We start from the raw sequence: 26692 nt of genomic DNA on the forward strand, positions 1-26692 counted from the left end.
ATTTCTAACCTAAACAACACTAAGTTGTACTTGCAGAATGCTGGCATAAACTTGTCATGAGACCATCAAAATTATGACAGGTGTTATGCCAATCTGACATAACACAGTTATAAGACAGTTAGATGACAACATTATATCCATTATGCAGACTTGCTACTCCAATCTCAAAGTAGCCATCATGAATACAAAAAAGTGGTCCTTTAACAAGCAAATCCAGCCAAACACTGTAGTTAGCCCCCCAACCCTGACAAGACAAGACCTCGCCCACTGAGGAACAATAGCGCTAATTTGCTATAATTCCCTGTCCTGTTTAAAGTGGCTCTTTACGAGAGGGTGCTTGGCACAGGTTGTAAGAGTTGATATTGACTCGCTAACGCAGCGGGGCCTTTTCACGTCCACAATGACAGCGATTCATTGCTGTAATGGGAGGTCATACATCTCCTGGTTATCACACTTAGTTCACACCCCATTTAGACAGAGTGTGTGTCAGACATTTAAATGGACTCTGTTCCGCCGACGCTCCCACTATTAAAATGAATTCTTATCTGGAAGACTAACAGGTCTGGAGAAGCTGTGGGGAGGGGAGAGTCAAACATCTGCTATCTAGACCTGGATACTGGAGTTGAATGTGGAATCAAGGAGCTGAGAGGAAACAAGGACACATAGGGATATACTGGTGAGAGACTAAATGGCTTTGACTATTGTAAAAGGACGCAGCCATCAATAATACTGAGTCAAGATAATAGCAGGGGTCAAACAAGCTCATCATAGCTAATACAATTCTCATGCAACTAATTAATCTGTGTTTCTAGTACAACCTACTCTATGTGTTTAAAATGAGTTATTCCGGAAACATTTTGACCATTCCTATACACTCCTGTATCTTTCTACTCCTCCTCCACAGGCTGTGGGTTGTAAAAGGGTTCTTTGCGGAGGTATGGGGTTTTACCAAGAACTGTTTTGATCTGAAGAACCCTTTCTGGAAGACAAGGGTTCTTTGTAAGGCAAAGGGTTCTACCTAGAACCTTTAACATCCTAAGAACCGCTTTTGGAAGAAAGGGTTCTTTGATGATTCTTTAGTAGGCAAGAAGGACTCTTTGGAAGGCAAGAATGGTTCTACATAGAACCATATATCATATTTCCCAGCATGCTCTATTGCAGGGTGATTTTTAGAATTGTTTGTTTTAATATCTGTGTTTTTGCATGTACATTGATTTATTGATACATTTTATGCTACACCAAGAAAAATAGCATACATTTTTCTAAACTAATCCAATCCGTTAGTAGTTGGACTTATTGCACCCGTTACTGAGATGGTTGTTCCAGATGGTTGTTCCAGTTAAGATGATTGATTGAGGTATTCTCAGTATTCAAGCTTCCCTAAAAAAATTCAACTTGTTGGATATCCTAACTCTGGTTGGATTCCAATAGTAATTAAACATCACTTTGCAAGCCAGCATAATGTGACTTGCAGGCCTGATGTGGCCTGTAAACCAGGAGTTTCCTAACACCACTGTGTTAGGGTATAACTAGGCCCATAGGGGAACCCTTTTTGATGCTAGGTAAAACCCTTCAAAGGGTTTTACCTAGCATCAAAAAGGGTTCCCCTATGGGGACAAACCGAATAACCCTACATGGTTCTACTTAGCACCTTTTTTTCTAAGAGTGTAACTTTGACCCTTCCTTCACCTAAATGTATGTATTTTGGACATACTGTATGCCGGGACATATTTTGCATGTGTATCTTTGCCTTCCTGTGTAGTGTGTATTTTTGACTTGACCTGGGGCCTGTTCCCTTCCCTTATCTGGCTGGGTGAGTGCTAGGCAGTGCCAGGCCAGGGAACGTGTTGGCTGAACTGCTCTCTCCAGGATCAAACCGGGATAATCCTGAACACAGGTTCCCTAGCCATAATCCAGCGGAGGAACAGCTTCCGGACATCTTGGGTGATGTCATCATGGCCATTAAATGGGGACAGCACTTCAAGCCTAAACACAACGTGTGCCTTCGCTGGTCAGTAGTGTGTGAGTAAGAGAATGAAATGAATCACTGTTGAACTCAAGACCCATTTGAATGCATTAGTGAAAATGCATTTACAAACCTCCTCAATGAAATGTGTTTGATTGCTTGTATACTGGCATGTCTGCTGGCATGACAGGACAGTGTTGGATGTAGAGTGTTGGCAAAACAAAGATGGATTTCCAAATACTTAATGGATAAGGGAATTATGTCAAATAAAAATATAAACGTTTTGGCCACACAAAAGTGGCCAAACATTATTATTATTTTTTGAAAGAGAGAAAACCATCATCCCACTGAATCTATTGCATTTTGTCAATTTAACATGGTTTCTCAATGGAGATCCAACTGAATAAATCCTTGCCAGCATGGTGAAAGAGGAGTGTGAGGGAAGTGTGTAGAGAGAGCCTGCAGCTCTTGTAACAGCAGTCACAAAGATTCAGAGAAAGCTGTGTGATGATGACTGCTCTGGAGCAAAAAACCCCAAGCAAAGAGTACATCAACAACAGAGGGGATAGCTGAGAGAATGGTATTTATGTGTGTGTGTTTAGACAGAGAGGGACAGAATGAGAAAGAGAGAGAGACAAAGAGAGAGAGACAAAGACACAGAGAGAGAGAGAGAGAGAGAGAGAGAGAGAGAGAGAGAGAGAGAGAGAGAGAGAGAGAGAGAGAGAGAGAGAGAGAGAGGTGAAAGAAAGAAGGGGAAATAAGCTACTCTTTAGTCTTTTGGTGTGTTTACAATTGTTCCAGACTAGTGAGGTGTGTGTGTATGCCTGTGTGTGTAGTTGCACACAGTGGTGGGGTGGAGATGGACAAAGTGTTGTGGCGTCAAGATGACAGCGGTGATGAGCGCTTATGCAGCCGCCTCAGAACCTGAAGACCAACGACAGTAATCAGTAACCATTCACCTCCAACACACAGTGTGGGCAGAGGAGAAAAATATTATATCGATCCTATTTATCCACAGAAAGAGGAGGATCACAGAAAATAGCAGAGAGAGGTGGTACGTCTAAGCTGCTCTAATCCAAAAGAAAGCTATCTTTTCATTTTGCCTTGTGACAGATCCTAGCCCCACAGACAGTTGCACGGAAGGGCAATTCATCTCGCTGGCTACAGAACTGTAGAGTGCAAATGGTTTTGTAAATTGCAATAAACGACCTGCACTGCCCTGCTTTGACGTTCTTTTCTACCAAGTGAAAAGCGCAGTAATGGAAATATGATTGCCGCATAAGATATAGGTTAGGCGTACATAAAACCTAGTTGTGATGATTGTGTTGTTATGTTGTGTATAAAGGGCCCTCACAGTGTTCTACAGGAGCACCATCGAGAGCATACTGTCAGGCTGCATCACAGCCTGGTACGGCAACTCCACCGCCGCGGACCGCAAGGCACTACAGAGGGTGGTACGCTCAGCCGAATGCACCATTGGGTGCACACTGCCTGCCCTCCAGGACACCTACAACACCAGGTGTTGCAGGAAGGCCATGAAAGATCATCAGGGACCTCAGCCTCCTGAGCCACGGCCTGTTCTCCCCGTTTTCATCACTCAAATGCGGGCAGTACACAAGCATTATGGCTAAAACTAAGACTGGCCAATAGCTTCTACCCCCAGACCATCAGGCTGCTGAATAGCTACTACTAGTCCGCTACCTGCTCCCCCTGTCACCCCCAGACTTTCTACCCCCCTCAACAGACATCTACCCTGCCCCCACCCCAAAGGACATTTATCATGCTGAATAGACACTCTCCTGAGTGGCGCAGTGGTCTAAGGCACTGCATCGCAGTGCTAACTGTGCCACTAGAGATCCTGGTTCGAATCCAGGCTCTGTCGCAACCGGCCGCGACCGGGAGACTCATGGGCGGCGCACAATTGGCCCAGCGTTGTCCAGGGTAGGGGAGGGAATAGCCGGCAGGGATGTAACTCAGTTGATAGAGCATGGTGTTTGCAACGCCAGGGTTGTGGGTTCGATTCCCACGGGGGGCCAGTATAAAAAAATCGCTCTGGATAAGAGCGTCTGCTAAATGACTAAAAATGTAAAATGTAGACACCACAGCTGCCATCTGTGTAGCAGTTAGATTGCTAGGCTGATGTTAGTTGTTGCAATAACGTCTTGTTGTCTGATATCTAACAACAGATGTTAGCTCCCATAGCTAACGCCTAGCCTTTAGCGCAGTGAGAACACTTCCTTCTCTATTGGATATCTTGCACTGATGACCCCACTTCGATCCCCAGATGGTTAAATGTGCAGAAATAGGAGCCCGACCTGGGGATTTTGAAGAGAGCTCTCATTGGATGGAGGTCGGAGAGGGGCGGGTCTCCATCTCCCAGCTCTATGGCAGTAATGCCCAGGGACCAGACGTCACAGCGAGCGTCATACGTGGAGTCCAACTGCTGCTCACAAGCTATCACCTGTAGACAGAGACACACACATTAAGATTAGCAGCAGGAAAATACAGTCTGTGTTTCTAGTAGTTTCTAAGGAGAATATTATTGAGAGTGTTTTGGGAGATACGGGCACACCTTTATCAACAACTGCTGCAGGCTTCTACAGGGAATATGGTACAGGTAGGACACGCACACACACACACACACACACACACACACACACACACACACACACACACACACACACACACACACACTCACACAAACACAAACAGACCATCATCAAGAGTGCATGCACCACACACACACCCACACACACGCACACACACGCATACTCACACACAAACAAACCGCCATCAACAATATCCTTAGGCCAACATGGCATCCCCTTTACAAAATAGATCTCCCCATAGGAGACACATATGGTACGTACACAGACAGAGCATCGATACACACAGTTAAATCCACACCCAGACACCTCAATCACCTGCAGGGAAACAACAGTAATCATTCCCAAGGTACATACTTTAGTAGTGTACTCAAAAAAATGCATAATATTGTCCAAACATATCAATTACAACATCATTAAGACACCTTTATCAACAAGGGTCCCAAAAATAAATATTCTGAATGACAAAACGTCACATGAACATAATGAAGTACACATTAACGTGCAGAATGCACACCATAACACAGTAAACACGCACAAACATAGACAAAGAGTTGTGTCATGAACATGTCACAACTCACATGAATAACAAGAAACCCCAAGCAATACGGGATCCTCATCTCAACAGTCATGAAGAATATTCAACATTTACAACAACAAGGTGAGCCAAGCTGATACATTAGAATCCATCTTGCCTTACCCTCAACTAAAATCCACTTAATTCGAGGTACTCTTATCTTTTTCCAACAAAGCACAGTAGGTACCATCTAACCCTTCATAAAATACTTCCAAAACTGGCAGAGAAACCTTACGATAGCCTATCCACTACTAAAGTCTGCCGCGCTCCTCTCTCGGTTTTCGTTCGGTGCTCTGTACATATATTTTTTTAAAGTCCCTTTTTACTCAAATGGTCAACCTGAAAGGACATCCACCTCCGATTCTAATGTCATGTCATTAGCTATACTCTATGTAAACGGTATGTAAAATGCCATTTCTCTGCATGAGTTAATACCAAATAGATTTGCAAAGTGGATGTAAAAGTCATGTAAAAAATAAGAAGGCTGTTCTAACCAGGTCATCTTTAGCATCATGCTGCAGTGTGAGCTAGCCAAGCACTAATGTCTTGTGACAGACAAAAACATTGAGTAGCTGGTCAGAGGCCAATGCTCAGGCGAGATTTGGTTCTTATTCTACTTATCAAGGTCAACAAAAGTCTGTATTCTTTCTACAGGTCCAATGTTGGATGCTGTGTAAGAGTCTAGTGAGGTAAAGGGAATGAGGCCTACCTCTGGGGCCATCCAGAAAGGTGTTCCCACTGAGGTGTTCCTACGGAGACGAGTGTTCGTCAACTGGGCCGAAACACCTGCACAAAGACACAAGGACAACATAGCTCAATTAGATAGGAACCACAGTATGAACGGCTGTATACATTGGGACATCACAGTTCAGTTACATAGGACATCTATAGACACTGAGGAGCATTAAAACAATATAATGATTTTTTCATCTCATGTCCATCAGACAGAAACCAGAGCAGGTGGTTCCGATTATGAGCTGTCATAGGGTGAAATAGTGAAGTGCTATTCATATTCCAGCTGGGATGGATTAAGTAAATGATATTCCAAACCCACTCTGTAAACCATGATGGTGTGGTCACTGGTGACATTGAACAAAAACAGACATGTGCACAAACGCATGCACACACACACACACACACACACACACACACACACACACACACACACACACACACACACACACACACACACACACACACACACACACACACACACACACACACACACACACACACACACACACATACTAGCAGTTACACACACACACACACACACACACATATAGCCTCATATATAGCCTACACACACGCCAAGTTGTGATGGCTCTCAAGCAAATGATGGATTGCTTTGCATTACAAATACCCAAGGCGATTTATCAGGGCATTTGACTAGAGATCCATCATGAACAAACCTCAGAATGACTATATTTGCACTACACAATACTGACTGACCCATTCAAATCATGACATGATTTAATTGGAATTATTTGGTAAGTGTTCACATTATCTTCTGTTCGTTTTGAAAGGAGACTGTATACATTTCAAACAGCTATGTCTATGGTGGATATTTAACTAAGAATTATTATAAAGGTCAGGTTTAGTCATTCTGAATAGGACCCTGTGTCTGCTCTGCACTGTAGCCATAATGATTTGCAGAAGGCTGCTTTCTTTTCCTACCCCCACAGTTGTGAGGATAGGAAGATGTTACACACATGATGTGTGTGTAACACTCATGTGTTAATGTCAAAATGTCTGGACAATCAACGCCAGGCCGAGCCACAGTCGTGACTCCAGACTCCAGTCCAGACGAATCAGTGTGAAGCTGCAGTAGATGGTAGAGGAGCAGCTTGAACTGAATCCACTGATGAGCACTAGGTTATGAACAGAATGCAGCAAGACTACTATGGACTGAGAGAGAAGCTGTGCTTCAACAAATAGCTATGTGGTTACTATGTGCTTATATGTTTAAACAGACAACTGGAGAATTCCAAAGTATTTACAATATATGACGTGTTGCTAGCATAGATTAATATACAGTATACACTCCATCTGAGTAAACAAATCACAAATTTGTTAAACAATGTTAATGTTTGTTTTATCTATGCTGTATTTAATTATAGTAAATATTCATGAACTAGAGTATAAAATTGTGTTATTTGTAAAGAGTGTGTGGGGGATATCTCTCTGAGGACTTCCTTGTTGAATGGGTTAAACGGAATACTGGATGGAATGAATAGCAAGAAGAAGGAATGCAGTAAGCAGCATGAATAGCAAGAAGAAGGAATGCAGTAAGCAGCAGATTCTCAACGGTGCTGTAGCAAACATCAAAAGGGATTAGGCTTATATGCAGGAGGGGATATATACAGGGCTGACACACTGTGCTGCTCGGTGCACTTCTCACAAACCTGCACCTGCGCATGCACACACATTCATGCATGCACACACACAAACGATGCATGCACAACTCATACATGTTACCAGCAGAAAAATGTGCACAGATATTCAGTACACAGACACATTTTAGTCATTTATCAGATGCTCTTATCCAGAGCGACTTGGATTAAGTGCATTGCTCAAGGGCACATTGACAGATTTTTCACCTAGTCAGCTCGGGGATTCAATCAGCAACCTTTTGGTTACTGGCCCAACGCTCTTACCTGTTCTGCTACCTGCTTACACACAAGTAAGCAGCAACACACACACACACACACACACACACACACACACACACACACACACACACACACACACACACACACACACACACACACACACACACACACACACACACACACACAATCAAACACACATACGTTCACACATATGAACCAGTATTTAACAATTTCATTATGTGTGATGAAATGGTTATGAGGCCCTCACATGTATGCACAAAGACGCCCCTATAAAAAGTCCCCGTGGCCATTCTGTTTCTACTACATTACCCAGAGGCAGGGCCTGGCAGGACACCCTTAATAATCATCAGAGAGATAACACTGTCAATTAGCATATTCATTAAGAAACTGAAAAGATGGCCTCCATCCATCTTTTTCTTCTCTTTTTCAGGGCTTATTTTTTCTCGGGGTGGTGATGAGTCACTGCAGGGGTTTTATCTTTTCAGCTGCTTAGTGTAGCGTAGGATCGTGCCGACCCCCCACATGAAAAACTATTATCCTCTGTGTGACGCAGGAGACATGTGTGGAGCAAGTATCCCTTCTTTCTTCCTCTCTCTCTCTCTCTCTCTCTCTCTCTCTCTCTCGCTCTGTACACCCTCTCTCCTAGCCACCTATGTCCGGCCCCCTATACCACCACTGTCTTCCTATTTTGTAGTTCTGGGCCGTCTGTCTCTCTGTAGCTCCACGTCTCAATTTCTATATTTCCCAGCTGACTACGGGGCCTTTCTCTTATCAAAATCAGTTACCAGGATTCAGGAGAGAAACGAAATACAGTTTTTCCTGCACAGCATGAAAGCCTATTTGAATAAATTTGCAGTTGAGTGTCTTTTAGTTTTCACCGTGGGTGAGATAACATGGGTCGCTAACCCCAACAAGAGTAGACTACATTAATTCAATGGAGGAGGATTGGGTGATTCTCACTATAATGACAGCACATTTGAAGCTAAATGGAGAAACATAACAAACTCTTCTCTGTTCCTATGATAATCCTCTTTTTTTTTATCATAGCAAAACATATTTAGGCGGCAAGTAGCCTAGTGGTTAAGAGCGTTTGGTCAGCAATCAAAATGTCACTGTTCGAATCCCCGAGCTGACTAGGTGAAAAATCTGTCGATGTGCCCTTGAGCAAGTTGCTCTGGATAAGAGCGTCTGCTAAAAATGTTTATTTCTGATGGGGTGCTTATCAAAATAAAAGGATGCTTGATCAAATGAATCTGACCATGGGATACTCAGACAGCCTCAAACACTCCTAGTTGTTTCTGGGTCACCTCCTAACTCTGTATTAATATTGTAGAGTGTAGCACTAGTATTTGTATGGTGGACTTACAGAGTCCCAACCTAAATCAGATCATACAGAAGAGTCATTTGAAAGGGAGGGGTACAGTGTGTTTCCTGGAGTGCAGGTTTGATTGAATTCTGCCCTCATTTGAATTCAGACACAGTATTCACTCGGAATGTGGTGAGTGACATATTAAACAACAGAGTGGAAGGAGCACATTGTGTGTCTAAATGACAGCTTCTCTTTAACAATGCCATAGCCTTTCTATAGTCTACCATGACTTTACTATCCTGACCAGACAATGCTTTTCTTCTGACTCTGATTTTGATGGAGCCAGGGGAACTTTGAAGCATGAGTCATCACTATCTCCCGCTCTCTTTCTCTCTGTGGGGTCATGAGTCATCACTACCTCCCTCTCTCTTTCTCTCTGTGGGGTCATGAGTCATCACTATCGCCCTATCTCTTTCTCTCTGTGGGGTCATGAGTCATCACTATCGCGCTCTCTCTTTCTCTCTGTGGGGTCATGAGTCATCACTACCTCCCTCTCTCTTTCTCTCTGTGGGGTCATGAGTCATCACTACCTCTCTCTCTCTTTCTCTCTGTGGGGTCATGAGTCATCACTATCGCCCTATCTCTTTTTCTCTGTGGGGTCATGAGTCATCACTATCTCCCTCTCTCTTTCCCTCTGTGGGGTCATGGGTCATCACTATCGCCCTATCTCTTTCTCTCTGCGGGGTCATGAGTCATCACTATCTCCCTTTCTCTTTCTCTCTGTGGGGTCATGAGTCATCACTACCTACCTCTCTCTTTCTCTCTGTGGGGTCATGAGTCATCACTACCTCCCTCTCTCTTTCTCTCTGTGGGGTCATGAGTCATCACTACCTCTCTCTCTCTTTCTCTCTGTGGGGTCATGAGTCATCACTATCTCCCTCTCTCTTTCCCTCTGTGGGTCATGAGTCATCACTACCTCCCTCTCTCTTTCTCTCTGTGGGGTCATGAGTCATCACTACCTCCCTCTCTCTTTCTCTCTGTGGGGTCATGAGTCATCACTACCTCTCTCTCTCTTTCTCTCTGTGGGGTCATGAGTCATCACTATCTCCCTCTCTCTTTCTCTCTGTGGGGTCATGAGTCATCACTAGCTCCCTCTCTCTTTCTCTCTGTGGGGTCATGAGTCATCACTACCTCCCTCTCTCTTTCTCTCTGTGGGGTCATGAGTCATCACTATCGCCCTATCTCTTTCTCTCTGTGGGGTCATGAGTCATCACTATCGCGCTCTCTCTTTCTCTCTGTGGGGTCATGAGTTATCACTATCTCCCTCTCTCTTTCTCTCTGTGGGGTCATGAGTCATCACTAGCTCCCTCTCTCTTTCTCTCTGTGGGGTCATGAGTCATCACTACCTCCCTCTCTCTTTCTCTCTGTGGGGTCATGAGTCATCACTATCGCCCTATCTCTTTCTCTCTGTGGGGTCATGAGTCATCACTATCGCGCTCTCTCTTTCTCTCTGTGGGGTCATGAGTTATCACTACCTCCCTCTCTCTTTCTCTCTGTGGGGTCATGAGTCATCACTACCTCTCTCTCTCTTTCTCTCTGTGGGGTCATGAGTCATCACTATCGCCCTATCTCTTTTTCTCTGTGGGGTCATGAGTCATCACTATCTCCCTCTCTCTTTCCCTCTGTGGGGTCATGAGTCATCACTATCGCCCTATCTCTTTCTCTCTGCGGGGTCATGAGTCATCACTATCTCCCTTTCTCTTTCTCTCTGTGGGGTCATGAGTCATCACTACCTACCTCTCTCTTTCTCTCTGTGGGGTCATGAGTCATCACTACCTCCCTCTCTCTTTCTCTCTGTGGGGTCATGAGTCATCACTACCTCCCTCTCTCTTTCTCTCTGTGGGGTCATGAGTCATCACTATCTCCCTCTCTCTTTCCCTCTGTGGGGTCATGAGTCATCACTACCTCCCTCTCTCTTTCTATCTGTGGGGTCATGAGTCATCACTATCTCCCTCTCTCTTTCCCTCTGTGGGGTCTGCTCCTCCTATCTGCTCATTCCATATGTCCGGGTTCACACTCCTCCTCCTCCCCCTCTTCCTACCCTTGTGAATGCCAAGCTTCCCCGTTATCTATCCGCTACCCAAGATTCCCCCAAAGTAATTAGCGTCTTTACATTGCCTCTGCACTGGGGCTGATACGGACTGAAGCCGGGGTGGCGGCCATCTTACTGAGGGCTTGGTCGAGCACGGCGAGTCATGAGAGTGTCACTTGAGAGTAGCTTATAGCTAAAGTGGAGCCTAGCCAGAACTAAATACCTTGTTAATGGAAGTGTTAAACAGAGGAGCCGCAACAAAGAGCGCAAATGGGCGAAGTGTGCTATTTGTGACATTTCTATGGAGCCAACAAATATTCACAAGACATATTACTCATTGGTTTAAGTGAAGGAAGAGAGCGAGGCAGCGACATGCGCAGGTTGATGCTTTTAAGAGAAGCCTCGCTTAACAGGCTGAATAAAGAGGAGATTCAGCTGTAATGGAAAGAGGCATGCTGCTTTTCAGGCCTCTAAAGGAGCTTTGCTGAGTCACTGCTGGAAATGGCCTGAATCATTTCACGTTATTCAGACTCTGGCTAGTGCACAGGGAGCTTAATTTGGTTAAGAAAAACACGAAACAAATCAGTGCTGCATTGCTAACACAGAGAGAATAACAACAGTGTCCTCTGCAGTGAGGCCAAATGCAGGAGATGCTGCGTCTAATGGAAATGTATTTGGTGCTACCCACCTACCACCTCCCCACCACCGGGTAAATGTATTCCACCCTGGATAAGAAAATAAATGTCAGCCAATTAAGGTGGCAAACAATTTGGGGTAATGGATTTGATCCATCGGCAGTATCACAGACACACAGGCACACATAGACCAGTGACAAATTAACACAATACACTGAGCCATACAGACACAGACACACACAAATGCACACGCACACACACACACAAACACACAGATCACAGAGCATACCAAAGTCCACCAGCTTCACCCCTCCTTGTGTGGTCAGTAGGATGTTGTTGCCTTTGACATCCCGGTGGATGGTCTTGTTGATGTGCAGATGATGGAGACCCTGTAACAGTAGAGATAGTAGTAATATAGTAAGTCATTGGAAAGAGGGCCATTCAATTCATAATTGGGAAAAGTCATTTCAGTCCTTCTCTCTCGCTCTCTGTCACAAGTCCATCCACCATTCAAAGAGCACTCTTACCGTGAGGGCCTCGTGTATGATGTAGGCAATGATCGCCTCATCCATTCTGTCTCCTCTCTTCAGCATGCCTTTGGCCAGGTCTGTCACCGAACCTCCATTGCAGAGCTACAGGCACATAAGAAAGACAGAAGACAATGACTTTCCTTTGCTAAACCGTAGCGTGAGTCAGCATATTCTGGCCAAAGCTGAGACAATGAGCATAAATCTAGATATGCCACATCTAGATGTGCATACTGTATCTTCGCATTGTGTAACACCCTTCTGATAAAAGTGGATAAAGAAATGACAGTGTCAATGAAGATTTCAGAGGGAATCTTCAAAGCTCTGAAGACCATGGTAGTGATAGTTGATTCTTTTGTTCAATCTCTCGACGCTTATCTTTTCGAAACAGCTTAGGGGGAGGTAGGAATCGTGCCTATAGAAAAAATGCAGATTCTCCTAAGAGGGGTATAATCGGCTTTGTGATGACTAAACTGTAATTATTAAAGATGTGCGAATCGAGGTCCTCGAATCGAGCACCTCCGCCTACTTTGGAGACTATTTCTGTCAAGACGAAAACCCATGGAAAGTGTTTGAAAGTATACATTTGGCAGACAGCTTTACTGAGCAGCATTTCAAGGGAAAACAAACTTGAGTCATTTGATTTGTTTTGATTACCAAATAATCAGAACCCATTTTACACTACAAAAAAAATAATTAAACCTAAGCTTGATTACACAACAAATCTCTCTTGTATGAAGAACTGTAACTTTCTGCATATTACATAAGGTTGCTATGTTACAGTGTGTGTAGTATAATCTATCTCCATAAAGTGAGATGTGGCTCTATTATCAATGTCAATGCCTGCCTGAAAATCACAGAAAATTGCCCTATGTGTTGCCAAGGCAACAATAATACCCCATTATTTTGGGCCGTTGTCAACTGACCTCCAGATAAAGAGAAAACGCCCTTGAGTGTCTACTGAGATGTGGAGGAAACAGAGTGCCACATAACATGACAATCTAAGTAGCTGTGTCTAAGTACTTTCTAGAATGATACAAAGACATCTCATCTGCATCTGCGGGAAGCTTGAATCAAGCAATAAATATTTTGTCTATGCACTCTCATGAATGGCACTTGTTTTGCCTGCATTTTCATGAGGAATTGCATGCATAAAAGCATTTTGCATTCTGAAAGGGACATTTCTATTTGTCTAATTATGCGTAGAACACTTATACTCCTATAATCAGAGACATCTCTGTCTCACTTGTGAATTGAAAGGATAATGAGGGAAGAACACTCAGTGGTTACGGAGAATTAGAAGCACCCTCCTGTGGAGGACAACCTAAAAATGTTTCACAATCATTCTCAGAGTGAGTCACAAAACACAAAATGTAATCGTCAATGTAATCATGTCATAAGAGGGATTTCATCTACTATGATGGAATTGTAACAAGTTATAGAGAGTTTATACAGTTTTAGTGATATTTGTTTCCATGATCATTCACACATCACGGATATGCAAGCAAAACATTTTTTTCAATACTCAATTTCCAAAATATATGAGGATGGCAAATGGATCGGGGAAAATTGCAGTAACACAACCATGTTTTTATAGATAGCTTCTCTGTTTGTGACTTTGTAATGAGTTCCCAAAAAGACGGAGCCATTTTGTGATCTCATTACCATTCTGCCCACATGGCCCAAAGCCATTGTGCAGTGTGTTTCTGCCCTCATGTTTCTCTGCCAGTTACATGCATTAATTGAGCTAACCACAGGGAGTTGTAAATTGCCTGTTCCACTTAGCCTACAATTTACAATACACAGTGTGCACTTTTTAAATGGGAGAAAGGAAATGGTTGGAATATACAGTCATGACCGTAGTTATTGGCACCCTTAATAAAGATGAGCAACAAAAAAAACGGTATAAAATAAATAATACAAATACTGACGTATATTGTATGCTCTAAAATTACATTAGAAAATTATATTACTTTCTAAAAATAAAATTACTCAGAGAAAAATATTTGCTTAACAAAAAATTATTGGTTTTCAACCACTGGTATGCATGGCCAAAGAGCCCCAAAACATTTGTCATCAAAAGAAGGATGCATAATATAGAAAAGAACCCCATACCTACTGTAAAATATGGTGGTGGATCTTTGATGATACAGGGCTATTTTGCTTCCACTGGTCATGGGGCCCTTGTTAAGGTCAATGACATCATGAACTGTACCTGGACATTTTAGCCAAAAACCTGTAGATGGAAATACTGTTGATTTGATGTGCTTAAATTCTCCTATTTTCTTATGTTTCCTTCAACACTTAGATATGGACGTCATGACGTGTGATGACGGCAGACAAGATATGTGGCAGCCAGGTTGTGTAGTGTTAGGGAAGTCAGATGGATGTCAAGCGTCCCCTGTAGCTCAGTTGGTAGAGCATGGCACTTGCAACGCCAGGGTTCTGGGTTCGTTTCCCACGGGGGGCAGTATGAAAATGTATGCACTCACTAACTGTAAGTCGCTCTGGATAAGAGCGTCTGCTAAATGACTAAAATGTAAAAGATGTGAGAGCTTCACACAGACCCCTAGAGGGCTGAACATGGGCCAACTGCTTTGCCCTTGCAAGGACTAAACCGTGGTATGTTGTCTCTGTCTGTCTGTCCTGATGATATGGAAAAACATTGTTAAATAGACACTCAGTCAAAACCCCAGTATTCCAGAAACTGTAACAGTAAGACTTCACTTCACTTCCTGCAAGCCTCGGCTATTTCCTATCAGCCTTTGCAGACAGACTGCAGTCAAGCAGAGAGTATCAGAAGCCTCTGCCGACAGGAGTGTCTCAGAGAGTCGGCTGAGCCTGACGTCAGAGTCCACATCACTGCCGAGATCACCTGTCATCATTAAATTACACAGGGCAAGGCAGACCGATCCATTTTAATGAGCTAGCTAGGCTCCAGTGCCATAGCATTAGCCAAGCGAAACATTAGCGCTCTCTCTCCCAGCCGCACTGTTTGGTCTTCTAGAGTCCCGCATTTAACGCTAACATTAATTATTTTGGACATGTTGAAAGAGGCAGTCGCACCCGCTGGCTGACTGAAGACGATGTGTTAAATTTAACACTTTGTTACATTGTGTTTTATTTGGGATTACCTAGATTTAGCATATTAGCTTATTACGTTCTTGCATTTGAGTCACTTCAAGTCATGTTGCCAACTACTGTTACAGGTACACATCCAGGAATAGTTCATTCCATCAATACTCACATTTGGCCCTAAACCAGAACCCATCAAATCAGATAGAACTAGCTCTGTCAGACCTTCTGTCAACATGGGTCAAATATCCCCAGAATTCAGACAAGCCTACATGAAGAACATACACTTTAATGTCAGATATTGGCTTCATTTTGAAACCTCACGGTTATCGCCCCTGAGAGACTGTGGGCACATTATTACAGTCAGCTTTGGACAAGACATCAACATAACTCCTCACATGTTGGATGGAAATGACTTGAGACTTAGGGGCTAATACTGCTAGCTGCCATCACCGGCTCCATCCCTCTACCTTCTAAGAGACTAGCTGTTGGCTTTAAAAGTCTTAGCCTGCTATTTATACCCACAATAAAAATGGAGGGATGGTATGAAATACACTAACTAGTCACCACAAACACAAAGTCATAAACCCCAACTATTTCTACAATTTATCTTCTTAAAATCGGATTCTAAACCTAACCTTAACCCTAACCTTAACCACACTGCTAACCTTATGCCTAACTCTAACCTTAAAAGCCATTTTGACTTTGTGGCTGTGGTAACTAGTGGAAACCCATTGACGATAGCTAACTAGTGGTAGGGATGTGAGGCTTTCTGAGCTCCATACTGGGTCATCATCATTGGTATACTGGGTCCTGTCAATCATTAGCTAAGAGCTGTCACTGGGTACTGTGAGTCATCACATGATGATCCCGCCTATAGGATATGTGGACCTTAACCAATTACCATAATGCAACAAGACAGCTTCAAAAGAAATGCATATTGTGAATCACCATAGTTCTTCTTTGTCAGCTCAAAGGTTTGGCCAGTAAGCCCGAAACAGAACAGGATATGATCCAATACAGATCAGGTGCTGCTTTTGTCATGTAAATTAATTTAATGTATCAAAGACCATAAAAAAAAAAAGAAGAAAAAAAAAAGATGATGATGATGATGATGAGACAAATATGTATGCCCCCCCATACCCACCCCTTTTGATTGGGCATTCCATTTTAAGCTTGGAGATGTTTCCTCTAGGTGCAGCTAGTTATATTGATCAGTATAATGGTGTAGATCTCTGTTTACTGCAGCACAAAGAGATGTGAGCAGCAAAACACGTCTCCATAAAATGACACAAAGATTTCTTGTAAGAACAGCTACGCAAGTTTTTTTTCCAACATGTACATATCTCATGTTTTCGTTTGTTAGCTTTAAACTTGTGACAAAAAGGAAGCTTTATCGTTGTGTGTGTATGTGTGTGTGTGAGTGAGTGAGTGCATGGTGTGCGTGTTTGGTCCTCTCCTGGGATAAACGTTCTCTGGCCAAGGTCTCTGATTTCTGACTGTGTTTAATGAAAAGCCCTAACAAACAAAGCCATTATAAACCTCATTGTTCATTAATGACGGCCAGGGTTGGAGACAACTTGGAGTCGGGGAGAACAAGGACAGTGTTTTTAAGGGAGTAAAATGGAGGCTTGAAGACAACAGAGCTGGAAGACAAATAGTGTGTTTAAAAAATAAAATAAAACATGATTAGATGCATGCTATTAACACCTTATATGAAATGATTTCACAACTTAAAGCGTAGAACAGAGCACTGGATTGCTGTTAAAATGAAGGTATTGGGTACACAGGGGCAGAGTGGTCCAGGGTTTGAAGCAGCAGCACACCATGATTGATATATGTGAGTAAAAAAGCAGAGTACCGGGCTATTTAAACGTCAGACTACGGATCCATCTTCTCAGCTCATTTCACCGACGGAATAATTATCTAGCCCTATCATAGGGATCGCTGTCTCAATATTTATGCCTCCTGGTGTATAATGAACGCAGTCTCCCCCCTGTTAGTTTATCTGCATTAAACATGCCATCGCTGCAATGATCCTTCATCATTATGGTGGGATGGTGGTCATAGAATGAATGGTTGCAGTGTGCTGCAATACTTATCATGCCAACGTGCTTAACGGTAATAGTTTCGTTGTTTTGGCTCATTTTCATTGGTTTGAAAATAAATCTATACAATATGTAGCCAGACCTATTCATTTACAGATCCCATTCCGATTCATGACGTAACAATGTCAACAAAGCTGACGACAACTGGCGTAACACTGTGATGATGACACTAGCTTACCTACATAAGGGTTTGCGTTACAGTTTAACTCTGGTGTTATCAGCTCAGAGGTTATCCTTTGAGCTTTGATACTGAATGACATGGCTACAAGTATTTTTACACCGGCTTACCTTTACTCATGTCATCCAAAAGCACACACTGTAAGTGTAAGACAGGGTGGCATTAGGCACCGTATCTCTGTGAGGAATAGGAACCTCGACATACTGTAGCAACTCAGTGAGGGGAAACAGTAGTAGTCAGGCATAGGTATAGCTAGCCCTGCACACATGCAGCTAGTTTGCTGTCATTCCAGCTTCAGATTGAAGTGATTGTGTTAGCTGTGTAGTTGGCTAGCTCCTCTGAATAGTGTCCTGGCGAGAGAGCAAATGTTCTATGCCAGGCAAAATCGCACATCATTGTTATGGATGTATCTAAATTAATGTCACTAGAAAACAGCTTGAACAAACACAAATGTAGCTACTTTGCTGTTATTCTGGCACCACTGTTTGATGTGACTGTGTTAGCCAAAGTTGGCTAGGTAGCAAGCAAGGGATAAGAATGTTGCTAGCCATCATGGCAATGGAACATTTATAACGAAGGTCCATAGATTGAGAACAAAAATACTTCACGACTGGGTCTCGTCACTTGCAACATAACCGATAGAATGAATGACCAGCCGGCTTGAGTAGCAACCCAAGATTTGTGTCAGGACTATATCTCATGGAAGGATTAAATAGTATGAATAAATTAATCTAAATAAAGTTTTTAATGAAAATATGTCAATCATTATTTGAATATGTTGGTAACACATTGTATAAAAGTGATAATGCCTTGACTTTGTCTCGGGCCTAACAACACCTGTGCCAAAATATCCTCCAAACACCGGCTTCTCAGGCAGTATCACTTAATTAACAATGTTTTATGTGCTGTTAGTGAGGAGAAGACTAATGTCCACTGATTAGAATAAAAATCATAAATACAACATGGGCACAGAATAGACTGCAATATCAATTTATGACTAATACGATGCTGGAAAAGCTATTAGTACCACAAAGATAATAATACAAAATGTAACATTAGGCTGACGTTATAGAGGTTGTTTGCTTAATGTATAATAAGGGACTGAAACACTGCTGTGTGTTTTCAAAGATAGGAGGCCATTGAAGTTGAATTAAAGTTTCTCCTAACTAAACTCCTAATTATGTTAGGTCATGGCTTTTTCATCATAAAGTACCAAGTAAATTTAAAAAGCAATGTGGAATATTATCTTGAGAATCAATAGCACAGTTCCTTGGGTTTACCATTCAACCATGAGAACCAAAAATATCAAGGTATACCATTTAGGTCGACAATATTCCCAATTAGAGAATCAAATTGGTTCCTTTATTGGTATCTTTGAAGTTTTGATAGGGTTGAGGTGTCAGACCTTCAATGGACTCAGATTGGGAGCAAGAGATGAAAGCTCCCTCATCTCCCAACATCCGCTATCTATCATAAAGGAGTCCACTAGAGAGACTGAGTTATAAGCACCAGTGCAGAGCCCAATGAGGAAGCAACAAAGTGAAGGATGCAATTTGTGCAGATCGTCGTCATAATGAGCAGTGTGGCGTGAGGAGAGGGGATCCTCTGATCCACAATGAAACATGGAAAATTGCAGTTCAGAAGGAAGGACCGTAACCATGGTGATTGCATCCTCTATCACCCATCCTCACCCCTTTGTATCTTCCCCTTTCCCTTTGTATACACACACTCTCATACAAACACTCGTACACACACAGATGCACGCACACACACACACACACATACACAGACACGCAGGCATGCACACACACAAACACACACACATACACACTATGTCCAGTAACGCGACTGTCAGGCAGTGATTTCAGCCCTGTGGATTAGTCCGTCAGATTTGGGCTGCTGGCTTGAGGTTTTTGCGTGTGGAAAGAGTTTGCATACAGATATGCAAAACACAGTGGAGATAGAGCAAACAAAGTAGCAAAGCTGGCTGAACTCCCCCAAACACTGGCTTTGCTTTTCTAACTCGTGGTAATTGTGTTCCACTGAAATACCTCAGGGAGCCCTAGCGAGGACTTAAAACAAAGGCACAATTGGTACATATCAACACTGGCCTTGTGACAGAATAGGATTTATTCAAACTAAGACTGCGGTCCTTGATTGGTATGCTTTGAAAGTCTGAATGTTGTGGTAACATTGTATTCAGAGTATGCATATGCTGATTATGCTAACAGAAAACCCCTGTCCTCCTGCTGGTAACATTATTGGATTGAAGTACGACTTTCATTCAGAGAGGAGCCTGACATCTAAAGTCAGACAGGTGATTAAACGACCCTTCCACCGAGAAGGAAACTGAGGAGAGCCAGGCAGAAACATAAACTGGCAATGTGAAAACGATCTACTGGGCTAGCATTACACAGAGAGGGGATAGATGATAATGTTCAAGCCCTCTGAGCATGGATAACAGAAATGTGTGAGCTTTGTTCAAGCTTGGCTACTTTACCTTAGATTACAGACTTGTAAAAGAGGCTACGGGTAATGGAAACAGTCTAAAGCATCACACAGAAGACAGTGGCATGGAGGACAACATCAGTTAAGTTAAATAACCTTCCCTGAGGCACAGCAGAGAGGTTGCTTGTCCTGCATTCTGTGATAGGGGCTCACAAACAAATGCTGGGTACACACAAACACAAACGTGCACACACAATCACGTGCACATTCACATTCACACTCACAGAACTCAAACACGCACACACACACACTTACACTGGCAAACACTGTTTGGTAACATATCCTACACCTATGCCTACATACAAAGATATTATGCTATTACACACAAACAAACACACAACTGGAATCTGAACATCTAACACAGACAGCAGGTGTGACTTTTGGCGCTGTGAGCTTTCCCACCAGAGCCTCTTGGGCAAGCTGACCATTATTACCAGCCATTCATATTATATTTGAAACAATCTCTCTCGATCTTCACAGCTCCTGAGTGGCGCAGTGGTCTAAGGCTCTGTCGCAGCCGGCCGCGACCGGGAGACTCATGGGCGGCGCACAATTGGCCCAGAGTCGTCCAGGGTAGGGGAGGGAATGGCCGGCAGGGATGTAGCTCAGTTGATAGAGCATGGCGTTTGCAACGCCAGGGTTGTGGGTTCGATTCCCATGGGGGGCCAGTATAAAAAAAATAATAACAAAAACATGTATTCACTAACTGTAAGTCGCTCTGGATAAGAGCGTCTGCTAAATGACAAAAATGTAAAAATGTTTTTCAGACAGCACAAAGCTCAGCTAGTGGTGCGTCAGACCTCGCTAACACTTTCCTCAGACGCAGGTTGACCTCCATTACACGTGTATTTGGGCTGTTCAAAGGGCTTCTGTGGGAAATTAAATATGAAGAATGCAGAGCTACGAGCCACACTGCCTCTCTCAATCATAACAACAACAAGGCCCCCTTGAATTTTTCTCTCAAATACCACCATTTTCAAATTGAGTCATGAAATTCACAGTCAGTACGTTCAGATGGATCAGGTTGTTTTTCATTGTATGAATAAAAAGCAGCCAGGCAAAAGTCTCCGACTTCACTGCAGTTATTCTTCCTCTTGAGCCAGCCAAATACTGTGCTTGACTTGACATGTTGAAATTAGGAAATCCTTTTTAATAGAGGCATTACACTGTACTTACAGTAGAACAATAAGTAACATTGACAAGTTTACTGGACTGCTGACATTGTGCCTTTGTATTCCCCTAAAAACTCACTACTAAACTGTAACAACAAATGCTTAAGTTTGAACAATATTTATACATGTTGATCTTTTAATGTTCATGTTTATGTGCATTGTATAAAAGGGTCACCTGGGGATACTTGCTATAATCTTAACGCACATTGCTCAGCTAAATCTTTTACCTGAGGTTGAGTCTTAATCACACCATTATTGAACATGGGCTTCCAATGATGGGGCTTCTACAGAAGGTAACCCCAACTCAGTTCTTCCAGAGCAGTTATGCTTTCTGGTTTTCATCCATACCTTTCAATCAACAACTCTGGTCAATAAACTGTATTAATTGATCATTCAAACCATTGACTTGAGAAGAACAGCAAATACTGTGGCCCTTGACGGCCAGCATTCATGACACCTATACCCTTTTAACACTACTAAGCCGAGCTGAGCTAAACTGGTTACGAATCCACCATAAGTTGCTTGAACTGTGCTGGAAAGGACAATGTGAAAACAAAATACCTGAGCCAGACAATATGTTGGCGTTTGCAGGGTAGTATGAAAAGGGTATTAAACGTATATTTGCAGTTGTGACAACAGCCCCTGGACACCCAAAATAGACTGCGCTCAGCCAGACAAGAGCTAAATCAGGAGTCCACGCTGATTCGTGGAGACGGAGACGGACCAGGTAATATAAATCCCCCCTCTGCTTCTCTCAGCACGGCACAGGTTGAGCCAATGATACCAGAGCCCATATGGCCTTCTATGGGAAAGCTGTACGTCCAGACCTCCTGCTGGGGCTTATACTGTTACATAATACCTTGTCCCCACCTTCACCACTGTGCTGTCTACTGCGTATAGAGCCGACTAGCTGAAAAAATCTGTCATTGACCAAGGCACTTAACCCTAATTGCTCCTGTAAGACGCTCTGGATAAGAGCGTCTTCTAAATGACTAAAATGTCAATGTAAATAGTTAGCCATTCTGTCCACATTGATGTACAGCAAAAAACATTGTAGGCTTTACCTCAAGAACTAGCCACAACTGGTCCCCGTTTTTGACATCCTTCTGGTAGTACATCCCAAAGAATTTGACCACATTGGAGTGGTCAGAGAGAGCCTTGAGGATATTGTATTCTGCTTCAATCTCCTCATCGATATCCTGGAAAACAATAACCAACATGGGTCAACATTCTAAAATGACAGAAGATTTGCCATGAATCCTCAATTACCTATCTGTAACAATTTGGCGTTCTGCAGCCAAATGTGATGATAAATTGTTTTGTCATGTTCTGTATTGAATCATATGCCAAATCACAATACATGCTCGCATCACAAAGAGGAATTAAACAGTCATAACGGAGCCAACAGCTTTAAGGGGAGTGGTTACTAAAGTGTAATCTCAATGCTTACGAATCAGATCATTTTTAATGAGTGATATTGTACATGTACTGTGTGTGGGGGTCAATGTTAGCAACCAACTTGAGATTCCAATGTGACTGCATGCAGGTGTTCTCTGCAGGAACCAATCAACCGATTGATTAAAATGATGCTCCTCTCAGAGAACGGTCTATAGATAATTATTCTTCGATAATGAAAAACAGTAACAAACTCTCTACAGACTAATGAGACAGTTATTAAGATGATGCTAGAATTTAATGGATAAAAATAACTGTTCATTACGCTTTCACTTAATAGTGCCATTTTCTATTTTACCTGGAAAAGCGAATGAACAAAACAAGAGTTGCATAATCTAATTAAACCTTGTCCACGTATAGCTTTGAGTATCTTCTTTTGAAAGAAACCATTGTTAGGAATTGTAAACACTTCATGTTTAAAGTCAAGTGCTTACTGAGCTCCAGGGCCAATAATAAAAACCTATTACAGTCAAGTAGCTATTGTAGTTGATATTTTGTTCTTTCATCTCAACATAGCAATGTGCTGTTTGTGTCATATTTTTCAGCATCTCACCAGATTTCATTTCTCAAAACCGAGTGAGAGGAAGAAAATGTTAGTTCAATTTTATAGCCATTGCAACCACGTTAATTTCAAACGTGTTTTTTCTCTAGATCAGTAATAAAAAATATGTTTTGTGAATGGACAATGAAACATTTCCCTCTTTCATGTAATTGTAGGGCCTTGAAAGGACATTCTAGGTGAATCTACAGATGATGCTTAGTGAATAAAAATTGCAGTGTGTGCCGAGACCCGAGAGCCAGACTTTGTGTTGTTAACAAAATAAAGGGAGGCTGATATTAAGCTTTACAGAGAGAGAGAGATGGAGATAGATAAAATATATAAATTGATAAAGAGAAAGAAAGAGAAATAACAATTTTAATGAGGAGGTTGGGGAAGTCTGCAGTGGAGACAGAAGACTGACCGAGAGAGAGAGACATAGTCTCCTGAGTGGCGCAGTGGTCTAAGGCGCTGCATCGCAGTGCTAACTGTGCCACTAGAGATCCTGGTTCGAATCCAGGCTCTGTCGCAGCCGGCCGCGACCGGGAGACTCATGGGCGGCGCACAATTGACCCAGCGTCGTCCAGGGTAGGGGAGGGAATGGCTGGCAGGGATGTAGCTCAGTTGATAGAACATGGCGTTTGCAACGCCAGGGTTGTGGGTTCGATTCCCACAGGGGGCCAGTATAAAAAAATATGTATTCACTAACTGTAAGTTGCTCTGGATAAGAGCATCTGCTAAATGACTAAAATGTAAAATGATAGAGAATAGGAAATAAAGAAAGAGAGAAAAGATGGAGTGTGACCAAAGAGAAGACGGAGCCTCAGAGGAGAGCAGAAGCCAGTGAGATAGACCCGGCCCTTACAAAAAAAACAAGACAATTGCATTTTCACATTTGAAATGTCTGTTTTCACATGTTGAGCTTAAATTTCACATGAAACCATATTTTCACATGTATTAAATTTAGAGTTCACATGTTAACACCACCTTTTCTCATGTGAGGAGAATAACATGTTTTCACCTCACGTGAATTGCAGTTTCACATGTGAAATTGCATGTTCACGTGAAAAACAATCACATGTGAAAATCACATTTGCAGTTTCAAATGTAAGAAAACTCTTAATATGAAAATCTCACTTTCACATCTGGAATTGCAAGTTCACATCTGAAAAAAATTCACATGTGAAAATCGAAGTTTCACATGTGGAATTGCAAGTTCACATATGGGGGTGAAATAATGTTATTCTCCTCACATGTGAAAAGGTAGTGTTAACATATTGCAGTAGCAATGTTTCCTACCTGAGTATAACAATTCAAGTGCGTAAAAAAGTATGATTTCTTATTCCTGAGCCATCCACTCCATTTTTATTGTAGTCCTCCATGGTGTTGCATTGATATGCAGTACATGTATACTATGCGCTACCACAAGGGAGAGGCATTTGTAGTGTTTCTTATTCGTACGTTGGTACGTGACCATTGGAAGAAGTCCAGTGAAAAGAACAGCGAAGCTAGCTCTCCATATCTAGCGCTTTTTATCCTGTTTTCAAGTTTGTACGCATGGATACATTTTCTAAATCTAGAGATTACCTGTTTAACTAAACTGTGTTGAGTTTTCTGGTCTTTTTGATGTATAATTTAATTGTTTTGACCGAGTGAAAAACAAGTGCGATTTTCCGATTTTCATGAGTGTAGCCAAGCTAAGAAGCTAGCTAGCTAGTCTACTTTTGTATGCAAGTCAATGAGAACAAGATGGCGTTTCTGAGGATTTTTTATTTCCGTTATAAATGTTTTGGCTCTTAGATAGTGGGGAGAACAAGTATTTGATACACTGCCGATTTTGCAGGTTTTCCTACTCACAAAGCATGTAGAGGTCTGTAATTTTTATCATAGATACACTTCAACTTTGAGAGACGGAATCTAAAACAAAAATCCAGAAAATCACATTGTATGATTTTTAAGTAATTAATTTGCATTTTATTGCATGACATACGTATTTGATCACCTACCAACCAGTAAGAATTCCGGCTCTCACGGACCTGTTAGTTTTTCTTTAATAATAATATGCCATTTAGCAGACGCTTTTATCCAAAGCGACTTACAGTCATGTGTGCATACATTTTTACGTATGGGTGGTCCCGGGGATCGAACCCACTACCCTGGCATTACAAGCGCCATGCTCTACCAATTGAGCTACAGAGAAGCCCTCCTGTTCTCCACTCATTACCTGTGTTAACTGTACCTGTATGAACTTGTTACCTGTATAAAAGACACCTGTCCACACACTCAATCAAACAGACTCCAACCTCTCCACAATGGCCAAGACCAGAGAGCTGTGTAAGGACATCAGGGATAAAATTGTAGACCTGCACAAGGCTGGGATGGGCTACAGGACAATAGGCAAGCAGCTTGGTGAGAAGGGAACAACTGTTGGCGCAATTATTAGAAAATGGAAGAAGTTCAAGATGACGGTCAATCACCCTCGGTCTGGGGCTCCATGCAAGATCTCACCTTGTGGGGCATCAATGATCATGAGGAAGGTGAGGGATCAGCCCAGAACTATAATAATAATAATAAGCCATTTAGCAGACGCTTTTATCCAAAGCGACTTACATTCATGTGCATACATTTTTACATATGGGTGGTCCCGGGGATCGAACCCACTACCCTGGCATTACAAGCGCCATGCTCTACCAATTGAGCTACAGAGGAAAACTACACGGCAGGACCTGGTCAATGACCTGAAGAGAGCTGGGACCACAGTCTCAAAGAAAACCATTAGTAACACACTACGCCATCATGGATTAAAATCCTGCAGCGCACGCAAGGTCCCCCTGCTCAAGCCAGCGCATGTCCAGGCCCGTCTGAAGTTTGCCAATGACCATCTGGATAATCAAGAGGAGGAATGGGAGAAGGTCAGGTGATCGGATGAGACAAAAATAGAGCTTTTTGGTCTAAACTCCACTCGCCGTGTTTGGAGGAAGAAGAAGGATGAGTACAACCCCAAGAACACCATCCCAACCATGAAGCATGGAGGTGGAAACATCATTCTTTGGGTATGCTTTTCTGCAAAGGGGACAGGACGACTGCACCATATTGAGGGGAGGATGGATGGGGCCATGTATCGCGAGATCTTGGCCAACAACCTCCTTCCCTCAGTAAGAGCATTGAAGATGGGTCGTGGCTTGGTCTTCCAGCATGACAACGACCCGAAACACACAGCCAGGGCAACGAAGGAGTGGCTCCGTAAGAAGCATCTCAAGGTCCTGGAGTGGCCTAGCCAGTCTCCAGACCTGAACCCAATAGAAAATCTTTG

General features: G+C 42.7%; 1 protein-coding gene across 1 annotated transcript in view; it reads right to left on the reverse strand.

Annotated features, from left to right (window-relative positions):
• myo3a (myosin IIIA) overlaps positions 1–26692 on the reverse strand; it is a 94008-nt gene that overhangs the window by 60547 nt on the left and 6769 nt on the right. The window contains exons 3-7 of the mRNA XM_041880303.1: positions 22451–22585; positions 12346–12450; positions 12108–12207; positions 5859–5935; positions 4282–4427 (exon numbers count right to left, since the gene is read on the reverse strand). Coding sequence (XP_041736237.1) covers positions 4282–4427; positions 5859–5935; positions 12108–12207; positions 12346–12450; positions 22451–22585 — 563 coding nt within the window. The remainder of the gene's footprint in view (positions 1–4281; positions 4428–5858; positions 5936–12107; positions 12208–12345; positions 12451–22450; positions 22586–26692) is intronic.

This window comes from Coregonus clupeaformis, chromosome 7 (genome assembly GCF_020615455.1).
Source record: "Coregonus clupeaformis isolate EN_2021a chromosome 7, ASM2061545v1, whole genome shotgun sequence".
Taxonomy (NCBI): domain Eukaryota; kingdom Metazoa; phylum Chordata; class Actinopteri; order Salmoniformes; family Salmonidae; genus Coregonus; species Coregonus clupeaformis.